The 13,435-nt window shown below is 43.4% G+C and overlaps 1 protein-coding gene across 1 annotated transcript; it reads left to right on the top strand.

Moving 5' to 3' along the window:
• The first annotated feature begins 4,985 nt into the window (after positions 1-4,985).
• On the top strand, positions 4,986-11,301 carry SAYSD1 (SAYSVFN motif domain containing 1). Its single transcript, XM_053603397.1, has 2 exons — positions 4,986-5,279; positions 10,707-11,301. Exons 1-2 carry the CDS (start codon positions 5,073-5,075, stop codon positions 11,049-11,051), a joined length of 552 nt encoding a protein of 183 aa, XP_053459372.1. The 5' UTR covers positions 4,986-5,072; the 3' UTR covers positions 11,052-11,301.
• Positions 11,302-13,435: the final 2,134 nt, after the last annotated feature.

A 13,435-nucleotide genomic window follows, 5' to 3' on the forward strand; every position in this document is an offset into this window, starting at 1 on the left:
TCTCCCATTCTGAAGGCTACCTGTTTGCTTTGGTTGTGGTACCCTCAGCTGGGCAGAAGCTTTTTAGCTTGATCAAATCTCATTTATTTATTTTTGGTGTTGCTGCAATTACTAGGGAGCATCTTCCTCATACAATCATTTCCAAGGCCAATATTTTCAAGTGTTTTCACCACACTTTTTTAAATAGAATTTTTATTGTTTCGTGTCCCAAATTTAAATCTTTTATCCAGCAAGAATCAATTCCTATCAATACTGAGAAGTGCAGATCCAGTTTCAGACTTTTACATGTGGCCAACCAGTTCTCCCAGTACCATTTATTTTTTTTATTTTTATTGTTAAATCATAGCTGTGTACATTAGTGCAATCAAGGGGTACAATGTGCGGGTTTCATATACAATCTGAAATACTCTCATCAAACTGTTCAACGTAGCCTTCATGGCATTCTCTTAGTTACTGTATGTAGGCATTTGTATTCTGCGTTTAGTTAAGTTTCGCCTGTACCCATTCTAAGATGCACCGTACATGTGGCCCCACCCATTACCCTCCCTCCACCAAAACCTCCCCCCTCCCTTCCCCTTCCTGGAGTACCATTTATTAAAAGGGGTTCTTTTCTCCAGTGCTTGTTTTTATCAGGCTTATCAAAGATCAAATGGCGATACAAGGTTGGGTTTATTTCTAGATTCTCTATTCTATTCCATAGATCTATGTCTCTATTTTTGTGCCAGTTTCATGCTGTTTTGATCACTGTAGACTTGTAGTATAACCTGAAGTCTGGTAATCGGACGCCTCTAGGTTTGTTTTTATTTCTAAGAATTGTATTTTCTATTCAGGTTTCTTTCTTTAGTTCCATGTGAAACAAAGTACTATTTTTTCAAGTTCTTCAAAGTATGACATTGGTGCTTTGATGGGATCGCATTAAATCTGCAGATTGCTTTGGGTAGTGTGGACATTTTAACAATGTCATTCTTCCCCCATGAGCATGGTACGTTCTTCCATTTGTTAACATCTTCTGCTATTTCTTTCTCACGGTTTCATAGTTCTTTTTATAGAGATCTTTCAACTACAAAGCTCTCAGAAGTGATCAAGAATATAGCAGTATCTTGGAATACAAAATCAATGCTCACAAATCAGTAGCCCTCATATATGTCAATAACATCTGAGCCAAGAATAAAAAACTGTGTACATTTTTTTTTTTATTTTTTTGAGACAGAGTCTCATTGGGTGGGTAGAGTGCAACAGAGTCATCATAGCTCATAGCAACCTCAAACTCCTGGACTCAAGCAATCCTCTTGCTTCACTTTCCCAAATAGCTGGGACTACAGGTACCCCGCACAAAGCCAAGCTATATGTTTATTTTTAGTGGGTCTTGCTCTTTTGCTCAGGCTGGTCTCCTGAGCTCAAGCAATTCACCCATCTCAGCCTCCCAGAGTGCTAGGATTAAATGTGTGAGCCGCTGTACCCAGACATACTCTTATTTTGGATAGTCTCAGAATCCTATCCAAAGAGGAAATGAAGTTGGTTTGGCAGGAGTTATGTTTCACAATCATCTCTTTCATGTTTTCTTTTTTCAATTCTTTCAACTTCTTCCAAAAAGGATTTAAAGAGGATTACAAAACACCAAGGCAAAAGAAATTAATAATAAATAAAACAAATGGACAATAAAGTCACCAAAGCAAGATAGAAGAGGAACGACATTGGCATTTGCCCCTCCCGATCCTCTTTCCACCATTCCCTGTCTGTTCTAGGCTCCTTTGTCTCCTGGCCTCTCCCTAGCTACAAGTCTCACTGGTTCTCATAGCCACTCTGTCCTCTTGCTGCTTCAGGTCTAGAGGCTGGTGACACTTCCTGTGATCCATCCCTTGCTGGCTCCCTTCATCCTGTTACACCTTTATAACCAACTCCTTCACTAAATCCTTCTTACTTAACCGTTTGATGGTGCCATATCTCCTGTCATAAACCCTGATTATAACAAGCCACAAACTGCACACTTTAATCCTATATGTCTATTAGACATGGGCGATAAATATAGCTCTAAGGTCTCATGTCATTATCAAATGGGAAATACAGTCAATAAAAGAATCCTCAGTCTCTCAAGAAAAGCAGACATACTCCCAACAACAAAATGAGCAAGAAATTTTCGCTGTAGTTTCTCAGCAAGAGGACACTATGGTATAATAACCCCATTCTTTGTCTTACAAACCATCTCTAACCCACTCAGAGCTTCGTCCTCAAATTTTTTCATCTCTTCTTATTGATATTCACTCTCTAGTTGTTTTCATCCAGTTGTACAGCTTTAAATAACATACACACATGCTGATTTCCAATGTGTGTCTCCAGTCCTGACGTTTCCAGGAATTCATTTTCACTATCCATATGCCTATTATTTGGATATCCAGTAGGCACCTATCTCAAACTCTTTGCATGTCCAAAACTAAACTTTCCACGTTTATTCCATGAGCCTCTCCTCCCCATCTCCCCACATTCAGTATAGGACCACCACATCATTCACCATGTTGCTCATGGTGTGTGTGTGTGGGGGGGGGGATCAAGGCAGAGTGCTAATGGAAGAAATCTATCAACTTTGATGCATTTTTTCACACTTTTCACATCTAATCCATCTACACATCATGTTGACTCAGATTTTCAAAATATATTCAGAATCTGACCACATCTCATGACCTCTATCACCCCACTCTAACCCCAATCCCAGTCTCTCTGTCCACTGTATTGGCTCCTGTTTTTCCTTGTTTAACTCTTGCATCCTTCCAGGGCCCCCCCATCTCCTGTAGCCAGTGTGATCCTTAAAAAGTATGTCACATCACAGCATGTGCTCAAAATCCTCCAATTGTGTCCTCTCTCACTTAGAATACCATACAAAGTCTTTAACATGGCCTATAAAGCCTTAAATGATCTGGCCTTTGACATCTTTATTTTCTGTCATTCTCTTTTTTTTTTTTTTTTTTGCAGTTTTTGGCCGGGACGGGTTTGAACCCACCACCTCCGGTATATGGAGGAAGAAACAAGTACAAACATTCTGAGACCTGTTCACAGAACACCAGGTAGGCCAGTATGATTGGAGTGGAGGAAAATAAAAATGGTGTATGAGGGGGGGGATCAGGCCAGTGCCCTACTCCTTGAGCAACAGGCACTGCCCTTTCTCTTCCTTTTTATTTCCCCTTCACTCCAATGACACTGGCCTACCTGGTATGCTGTGAATAGGTCTCAATGTTTGTACTTGTTTCCTCTGGCTGAATACTCTTGTCCAGAGAGCTACATGGCTCATTTACTCAGGTCTGTGCTCATATGCCAACCCCCTAGAATGGGTCTTCTCTGGTCACTGGCTCTAAATGGCCACACCATGCCACACCACTCCTTACTTTGCTTTTTCTTCATAGCACTAATCAGTACCTGACATTCCATGTGTACTTATATTTATTGAGTGCCTATCTTTCCGTTTAGAATGTAAGTTCTAAGAAAACAGAGGGCTTTGTGTCATTCGCCCCAACATCTTGTGCCTAGTACAATACTCCAGGCGTAGAACATCTGAAAGGGGGTGGGGGATGCACTCCACCGGCAGAGATCTCATAGACCACCAAGGCTTGTACAAAAGGTCTTTATTGGTGAGAGGGGGGACGTTACAGGACAACATCAAGGAGCAGTAAGGAAAGAGAGAGAGCAAAGAAAAGTGCACCCTTATATAAGTTCAGTTAGGGGAAGTCTTAGAATGGTGATGGTAGGTTGAATAGCCAATGAGTTACTGCTCTGGTGGGAAGAGCGGGTAGGGGCAGGCCATAGTTTGAAATGTTCAGTGGGTAATTGGGATAGGGAGATGAAATAAGTTTTGCAGCTGGGAGGAGGACCTGTAACTTTATAGAAAGCAGGAAGGGGCTTTCTGGGGGAGGGGCTTTCTCTGGGGCAATTACCTAACAAGATCCTTGTAAAACTTGTTACAAATCAGTGGTTCTTAACCTTCCTAATGCCACGACCCTTTATACAGTTCCTCATGTTGTGGTGACACCCAACCATAAAATTATTTTCATTACTACTTCATAACTATAATTTTGCTACAGTTATGAACTGTAATGTAAATATCTGATATGTGGGATGGTCTTAGGCAACCGCTGTGAAAGGGTCTTTTGACTCCCAAAGGAGTCACGCCCCACAGGTTGAGAACCGCTGTTTACATGAACAAAAGACTATTACAGTTTGTCTAGTTTCTTGACTCAGCCACAGCAATATCCAACAAATATGTGAGTCTTAATTTTGAGTGGCACTTGGTTAGATACTTAGATCTTTAAAAATCTATAGGACAGTCTCTCACCTAAATTGTGTCCTTAAAGTTGGCAAATGATTGGGAGAGGGCGCAAGAGAGATGCCAAGGTACTAGACTTGTCTTGGTCTTTATCAGGGTGGTAGTGACACAGGTGGATACAAGTTATTTAACCATACACTTAAGACCTGTGTATTTTAAGTTGCACCCTAATAAAAGTTTATTTTGTAAAGTTTGTTACCTATTTAGACACAAAAACAGTTAATTTCCAGTGTGGCAAGAGCAATGATAGAGGTCTGTCTGCACTGTCACCCTCCAAGATCCAAGACTGGCATACCCCTTGAGAGGAAGAGTAGGATCTATACTGACGCCAGCACTTCCCAGCGACCACGGGCCTCTTACATGCGCTGGGACCATCGTGGAGCTCATCCTCGGAGCCCACACGAGAGTTCACCGGCCAGAGGGTGCTGCAACTATTGGGATTAGAACCCCTAAAGGAGATGGAGGGGGGAGAGCGGCCCTCACAGACAACGATGGGACAGCCCTTTCTGCTTCAGATTCCTAACCTTTTGGCCTAAGATGTACGTTGAATCCACTTGCGTCTAAAGAGAGGACTATTTCCGGCGCACACGGCCAATCCCACGTCACAAACCCGGCTGCTGCCGGACCACGACAGCGCGCAGGCGCAGCAGAGACCCGCCTCCACGCACGCGCACAGCGGCCCCGAGCCGGGCACAGCCGCGAAAGGCGCCCGGCGGGCGCGCGCGCGCGCTTCCGAGTAAGCGGGCGCGAGGCGCGCGCCATGGAACAGAGGTTAGCCGAGTTTCGCGCGGCCAGAAAACGGGCCGGCCTGGAAGCCCACCCCAGCACTTCGAGCCAGAGCGCACGAACCTCGGGAGAGAAGGCGGAAGCAGCTGCGACTCTAAGGGTAGCCCCAAGCTGGCTAAAGCGGTTCCTGTCTTGGAAACCGAAGCCTGCAAGTGCCCGGGCCTATGCCAGCCTCACTCAGGTGAGAGGAGAGAAGAGAAGTCTAGCCACCGGGACCTGGCCTAAGAGCCCACCCCTAGAAATTCTGGCTGAGGCCCAACCTTCCCTCGCAGAGCCCCGCCCGCCACGTGGTGGCCTGTGGGCTCCGCCCCCGTTCTAGGAGAGGTCACGCCCACCACTGACGTCGCGCAGGTCACGCCCCCTCCGCGTGTTCCCGGCTGGGCCTTGGCTGTCCGGGCGGGGCTGTTGGCGCTCGCCTGCTTGTCGGAGGCTGGACCGCCAGTCTACTGCCACACATGTTAGCACTGATACGTAGCTTTTGACATTTTATTTACAGCCCGCAACCCACACATCTCCTGATTGCTGGCGGGAAGCAAGGGTCTTGGCTCCTGGCAGAAAGCACCTCTGCCCTTGAATCTATTCATAAGGAAATGTTACCGTTGTGATGCCCTGTGGCTTTGGGAAATCTGTCCACAACCAAGCTGACCCATAGCCCTCTGCTAATGGAGGGTAAGAGGTCTAATAGGATGCTGACCGAAAGTGGCAGTAATTAAGGCTTTGATTCGCACCTGGGGCGCATGCAGCAGCAGCCAGTACTCCAAATAGCCTGCGCTTTGGGATTGAATACAAAATTTACTAAAGTGTGGTAGCTGTAACTGCCAGTGCTGGCGGAAGCTTATTCAATTTTAGTAGTGAATGTTCTAGGACAAAACTAGAAAAAATATTGGATTAGCGTGGTAGCTTTTTCACCCGTAGTTATTTTGGTAATCTTTTAATTTGGAGGCGAATTTAATTCATATCTCTTTGTGTCTTCATTTAGTTTTCACTTATGAGTAAGATGGCAAGGTGATTTGCATGTGACATTGGATTGTCTATGTGGAAATACAGGACAAAACATATCAAGGGATAATTGGTGCTTTGTGACATCTCTGACAAGGCTTTTGTTTCTCGTATATGTAATAGCCAAAAAGTTCCTTTAAAAAATTAAAATATACAGGCGGAGAAGTGTTCTTTGCTCACCTTAACATTATTTTCCTTAAATTCATCTATTACTGCGCCTTTGGTTTGAGGGAATTTTTCTAACTGGGGAGAACTTAATATTTAATTCCATAGTCTCCATAATATGCAGGATTCCAACTGACTTGTAGGGAGAGATAAAGAGATTGCAGCAAGGTTCAAGCAACCTATTTCATCGCATGTAGTTTTCTCTCAGTTGTCTTTGGATAATTTTATTGTTGACTAGAACTTTCTGAGCACAATTGCTTAAGATTTAGAATCCATTTCCCTTACCTTCCCCCCCCCCACCCCCTGCAGTTAAAAAACAATACCTAACCCACACAATGAGCTTTGACTATCTCATTTCCAAAGGAATATGAGATTACTGAGGTGGGCCCAGAGAAACTGAACTCGGGGAAAAAAGGTTTCATTATTGAAAACTCAAAAGCTGATGGCCTGTCAAAAGGATGAGAGGAAATGTAGTAGGTTCTTATTAATTGTTCTGTTTTCCCCAAGCAACTCTGCCTTAAGCTCATTTTCACTGATGGTTATCATTCCTGGGTTTGCTCTGGTGTGAAAATTCTCATTAATTTTTTTTTTCTAATTTACTATCCATCTGTACCTAATAATTTTGATGGCACTCTGTGGCCTGTCAGAGATTTCTTTAGCCTTCTATTTGTAATTGCTTCTTTTCAGTAGTCATTGATAAGGGAGTATCCACATCCTCCCCTTCCTCCAATTTTCTGGTCCCCCCAAACAGAATACTTAATTCTGTGCTGAGCTTGTCCCTCACTAGGACAAAAATGCTTGCAACCTCTTTTAATCCTACAGAAGCCACCTGTTTCCCTCTCTAACCATGTCCCATGCAAGCACCCAGTGTACCACCCAGCCCCACGGGGAATTCTCCAGAGCTCCTTACCTCCAAGTCTTGGATCAAGCTGGCCTGCTGCTTAAATGCTCTCCTCCTTTGGAGTCACCTGGTTAGGCACAGCTTTGCATCACCCTCAAAATCTAGGAGTCATCTTTAATTTCTCCCTTCTCCTCATCGTCATTCCTTCATTCAACACAATTCTGTCATATGGACACTATGTTCTAGTTTCTGTCCTAAATCCCAGGAGACTGACCAAGACAAAGCAAGTCCTGCTCTTACAGAACTTGCATTTGAGCTTGGAGCAGCAGGGGAAGGAGGACAATACACAGAACATCAAGATGATGAATGCTATGAAAGGAAAAATAAAACCAGAGTACTGTGATAGGGAATTGAGGGGAACAGGAGCTGAGTGCTATATTAAGTTGGGTGAGCAGGGAGAGCCTCACTAAGGAGGTGATGTGGTCACATTTTTGCTGACATTTCCAGAAGAGAGAGACAGCTAAGTTATGTAAGGGGAATAGGGGTTTCCTCTCAGAGGGAACCACAAGTGCAAAGGCCCTAAGTTGGGAAGGAGCTTGAAATTTGAGGATTATGCCTACTTCCCAACTATGCCTACTGTGATGAAATTACCACAGACACTTTTACATATAGCTTTTAGAGCAGGAAGTGAACTGTACTAGAACAAATTCCAAACGCGGAAGAATTTCCATCTCTCTCTTCCTTACAGGTTCCCTTTGCTGGTTTCCTTTGTTGGTTTGTGTACTTCTGCCCCCCTATTCACCCCTGTCCCGTCTGATCTGGCACTCTATCCCTTCCCCTGCCACCTTCCATAAAGGCCTCTAATTAGTAATGAGGGCATTGGAGGGAGACCATGCTAGGATCCTACACTGACCTCATCTCTGCCTGTCACTAGCTGTGTGACTTTACAGAAAGTACTTCTCAGTCAGTGTTTCCTTATCAGTAAATTGGAAATAATAATGCCTGCCTCCTAGCTTACATGAGATCACACACTTTGAATACATTGAGTAAATGATGGCTATGAGCATTATTCTTTTTCTACTCCCTGAATAATAAATTCAGTTTATTGGGCGGTGCCTGTGGCTCAAAGGAGTAGGGTACCAGCCTCATATGCCAGAGGTGGCCGGTTCAAACCCAGCCCCGGCCAAAAACTGCAAAAAATAAATAAATAAATAAATTCAATTTATTGTGAATTTCAGTTTGTATACATTCTGAATGTATCCTGTATCCATAAATCCACCCTTTCTTTCTGACTTGTGTCATTACACTAGTCAACGGCTGCCCCTCTCTTGCTGGCCTCCTGTGTTAGCGACTAACAATTTTCCCATTTCTACCCATGCTCCCTTGCAGTGTATTCTTTATGTGGCAGCCAGAGTAGTCAGTCAATGTAGCCAGTGTACATTGGATTGTGTTATTTCCTTGCTAAGACCTTCAGCAGTTCCCCATTTCTAGAACCTTTCCTGCAAGCTGCCTGGCCCTGCGTGGTCTGACTCCCGCCCTCTCCACTACCCCCGTCATCTCACTGTTCTCCCCCTTGCCTAGGACACTGCAGTCACACTGCCCATTTCCCAGACAAGCCAAGTTTTTCCTACCCCAATGCATTCCTCTTCTTGAGCAAGAAGTATTGTGTGCACTGGCCAAATTTGAAAGGGATGATTCTTTTAGAAAGGTCTGGTGTGGAGGTTGTGGCTTATGATATAAGGCTTTCTCCAATCAGACATTCCCATCTGACTGAAAAGATAATAATTGTAATGTTGATGCTAAAAAAGAAGGTTCTGGTGAAAATAGAATTTCTGCAGCATCATAAATGAGATGACCAATATTTTTTATCAAGACTGATATTTATGGTCCTCTTTTAAATTTCCATGTGGAGAAGAATATCGGATATAACCGAAGAAATGAACTAAAAGTTCTGCCACATATTGCGATCTATGTGTGGGGTGTTGTGTTTGGCTCTGGAAACACCAAAAGATAAAATAACACTCCACGTCCTCATGGTACTGTAAACAAGCAAGCAACACATGAGACCTATATTAAAAGAGAGACTCTCAGAGCTGACTGGTTTGGTGCTCAACAACAAGAGAGCTAATCTGTGCTCAGGGAAGCCAGAGGGATCACCCTCTTTGATGGCCAAGGAGTCCAGGCAGACTCAGTTCACGAATATTGCCTACCTGAAAATGGGCAAGGAATTGAGGAACCGGGAGGAAGTAGAGGCAATTCTAGGCCTCAGGTGAGGACCCAGAATGTCTTTGGGTAATAAGACGAGTCAAAATGAAGTAGAAGGATCATTTGTGGAGCAACAGATTGCGGATTGGATTGTGCAGGGAATTTCTTAGACCATTATGACCCTTTATTGCAGTGGTTCCCAACCTCCCTAATGCCTCCTAATGCCGCGACCCTTTAATTCAGTTCCTCATGTTGTGGTGACCCCCAACCGTGAAATTATTTTCATTGCTACTTCATAACTGTAATTTTGCTACTGTTATGAATTGTAATGTAAATATCTGATATGCAGGATGTATTTTCATTGTTACAAAGGGGTCGTGACCCACAGGTTGAGAACCGCTGTTTTATTGGATGGTGAAATCAATATAGAGGATCTTGTGCCATTAGAATTTTTTTAAAAATAGAATAGGAAATATGAAAGTTCCTCAAGGAGGGTAAGTGTTGAATCACAAAACTTTTGTTGTATGTATCCATACAGTCTGTATAAAATGTACTTCTTGTGGTTCATGCTCAAAAAAGTTTGGAAAATAGTGGACTGGAGACGCAGCTTCCTAGAGCTCCCTAAACAACCATGCCTGCCCCGGGAGGAGGAGGCAGCAACAAATCTGTGGTGCTGGCCTTGCTCCCCGTGGGATAAATGCAGGGTCTTGGAAACTTGTTGGAGATTTGTGAGCAAAAAAACTTATGGGTGTTTTAGAAAATAAATTTTGCAGTTGTACATAGGATGGTTTCGGGAGGGAAGAGATAGGAGATGGTGAGTCTAGTTAGGAGACACTGGGTGGGCCTTGGGCTGAGGGATGGGGACCTACATAGGAAGGTCTTGGGATGGGAAGATAAGAGGGCCAGGTAATAGATTTTAACCATGGTCTTTTTTTTTTTAATTCATTAAGAGGCCTTTTGTTTCCTGTTTCTGGTATAGTCTCCAGTGTAGGCTCATGTCTTTCTTAATATTTTCGCTCATCTAATCAAGTTGACAGACATGTCGACTCTGTGTGTGAAGCATCTGTTGTAGCTGTTGCATTATCAGTTATTGTGGGGTTTCTGTGTGGGGCACAAATTAGCTCTTATCAGCAGCAGACTAATACGAAGAAATGACTCCCATGAATAGGAATCTGTCTGAATGCTTTTCACGTCTCACTAAGTGCTGATCAGTTTTGATTCCGTTGAAGCAGGACACATAAGCTCTTTCCAGACGACTGTTTGGACAGTAAGGCAACAAAATAGAAATCAATGAGCCGGCAGCTTTCTTAGAGCAGTGAGAACTTCCTTTTCAGATTAGTTTTGATCTCTCAGCTCCATTACACTCCATTCTTACTTTTGTTTGCTTGTGTATCCTAGGAAGCAGCTCAGCCTGGGAGCAGCACAGCACAGCCACCCCGGAATCTAGCTGTTCCTCCACCATCGTGCCAGAACCAGTCCTTCTTGACCAACATCACCTTCTTGAAGGTTCTTCTCTGGTTGGTCCTACTGGGACTATTTGTGGAACTGGAATTTGGCCTGGTTTATTTTGTCCTGTCTTTGTTCTACTGGATGTATGTTGGGACACGAGGCCCTGCAGAGAAGAAGGAAGGAGAGAAAAGTGCCTACTCTGTGTTCAACCCCGGCTGTGAAGCCATCCAGGGCACCCTGACTGTAGAGCAGCTGGAGCGCGAGTTACAGTTTAGACCCCCGGCGGGGACATAGGACCACCATATGTCCTGCAGCTGGCCTCAGGCACCGTCCTCCTAGCCCTTGGGTGTAGATTTGATTTTAGATGCATAGGACAAAGGGCAGCTTGTAGATTAGCTCTGTGACCACACAGCTCCTCTACATTCTTTTCCTGATGTGCTGCTGCAAATTTATCTTAGAACTTCTCTTTTGTTTTTGGTAAAATTCTCTAAGAGACACTCACTGTGGGTCTGATGCAATTAATATAAATTACATACTCAAGAAAGGAGATGTGTTTGTCTCATTTCTCATCTGTTTGAAAGAGATGATTTGGGGGCACTAGAAAAGTATTGGGGAAAGTCTGTGTTGAAAACATCCAGCTGTTTGGAGTAAAGGTTAGGAACATCTGGGGTGTATATAAAAGTAAATATTCTTTTTAAGTCTTTTAATATTTAAAACATTTTTTTCCTGAAAATCTTAATTCATAAGTTTTGTGGGGGGGTTTGTTTTGCTTCCTACTTTAATTCTTGCTTTTTCTGTCATTATTAGTATTGAAAATAAAATATCTCTAAAACTTCTTTTCAGAAGCAGGTTCCCATTCGCTGTTCTCACCATCACCCACTCTCCTGTTGTTCTGCACTCAGGGAAGAGAAGAAGAAACAAAGTCTTAGTGACAGGTGTGGAGGGAGCTCTCACAACGTCCAACGTCCCTGTTGGAGATCTGATAAGTGGTTATTAACTATCAATTTGGCAGAAGAATTCTTGAATGTGTACAAAGGAAGGGCTGGCAGTAGAACCCCAGACTTCCTGATTTCTTGGCTTGTTTCTTACTTTTTTTTTTTTTTCAAGTTGCTGAAGGGACATTATTTCATTCCTTTTTTGTTTCTTTCTAAGGGCTTTAGCGTGAGCAGTCCCTTCACCTGTGGGTATCTCATTACGTAAATCCTGATGGTCAGGCGTGACTGCAGTGTTCCTTCCTCTTTCAGTACAATGTCAAAAGTTTGGGTTCATTAAAATTGGGCAAACTCCCCCTGGATTGGGGGTGTTCTCGGTACTTCCATTTTGTGGCTGACTAACCCCATTGTGTTTTGGATTGTTGTTGAGAATTCTTCTGATATGAATTTCTTTCCAGCCCTTTGCCCATTAGGAGTTTGGCTGTCCCTTCTAGCTTACAAAGGAGCTTTCCCTGACTTCTGTCTGAACTGCACGTGTAGGAAGTATGGGAAACAGATGAATCCCTATTAAACATGAAAGTTCTGATTGTTTTTAAGGTATGATTTTGTTTTCTGATTTATTTTCTTAAGGATTTCTTAATTTCCCTGATAAGGGAGTAATTTCCCTAACAAAAGTTTCACTGCAGTGCCCAAGGCAATAAGCATTGTTATAGGAAAGAATTAATTTGTATTTTAAAAACGTATAATTCACATTCTCCTAAGACAAAAGGCCTGTGCCTCTGAATTAGGGAAATTTGATCCAATTAATAATCCCAGAAAGGTAGACACTTCTCCTAAGCATATAAGAGACTCAACTTATGAGTGGTCCTCAGTAGTGATCTTTGAAAATGTAGCTGTTTATGACCTAGAGTCTAGATTGCCGTAAGCCTATCTTTCATGAGCTTCTCCATGAATGATTTGTCTCCTTTCCTTACCTCTTCCCAAAAGTTGCAAGTTGTAATGGCATTAACTTCTAGGAAAAGTTGGGTGCGAATCAATGAAATGCCTGGCAGGGAGGAAAAGAAAGGACGGTATGTATTTGCTGCTTTTATGGGACCATTAAGCTTTAGGTGCAGTCTTGATTTCCTGAATTGTAGCCCATTGATCTCAGAATTTCCACTAGGGCCTGACCATTAACCCAGCATGCAGCTTCCATTAAAAGCTGCTTCTGTCATCAGGGAACTTGAAATCCCGAAGGTGGATGGAGTCCCTGTGAGAGCTGTATGCATGCACAAGGTCATTTCTGTCCCAGCCTTACAAGTAGATTGTTTTTTGCCTTTTTTCACATTATCTCATCTTGTCTATTCATAGGACCTGTTAAATGAGCCTTATTTGTAGATCTAGAAAGGACCCCAAAATTCCATTGTGTGTCCCTCCTACCTTGGGTGGGGCCACATTTATTCCTGTCTAAAGAGATTTGTCTGTAGTGAACCCCTGAAGAAGAAGATTCCAGGCACTTCTTAGGAAGTTCTTTGTGTTTACTGAAAAAACTTTGCTGACCCCCCACTGCCACCTGAGGTTATTTCTTCTAATATCAGTGGGTGTGGAGCACGGAGCCCTGGGTGAGTGGGTAAACCCTTACTCAGTTATCTTCTGTCCTCTCTGCTCTGTAGGCTGAGTCACCTGTGTTGTACCTCTGGGACACAATTACTTTCCAGCTACCCCGAGCCATTCTAACCTCTGGGACACAGTCACTTTCAGGCTACC

The sequence above is a fragment of the Nycticebus coucang genome, chromosome 9, assembly GCF_027406575.1.
Source record: "Nycticebus coucang isolate mNycCou1 chromosome 9, mNycCou1.pri, whole genome shotgun sequence".
Taxonomy (NCBI): Eukaryota; Metazoa; Chordata; class Mammalia; order Primates; family Lorisidae; genus Nycticebus; species Nycticebus coucang.

What these genes read in the sequence shown, in the direction of transcription:
- SAYSD1 (XM_053603397.1), top strand. Translation starts at nt 5,073, where the DNA reads ATGGAACAGAGGTTAGCCGAGTTTCGCGCGGCCAGAAAACGGGCCGGC. An exon ending in CCTATGCCAGCCTCACTCAG is followed by an intron (nt 5,280 to 10,706) that starts GTGAGAGGAGAG and finishes TGTGTATCCTAG; the next exon opens with GAAGCAGCTCAGCCTGGGAG.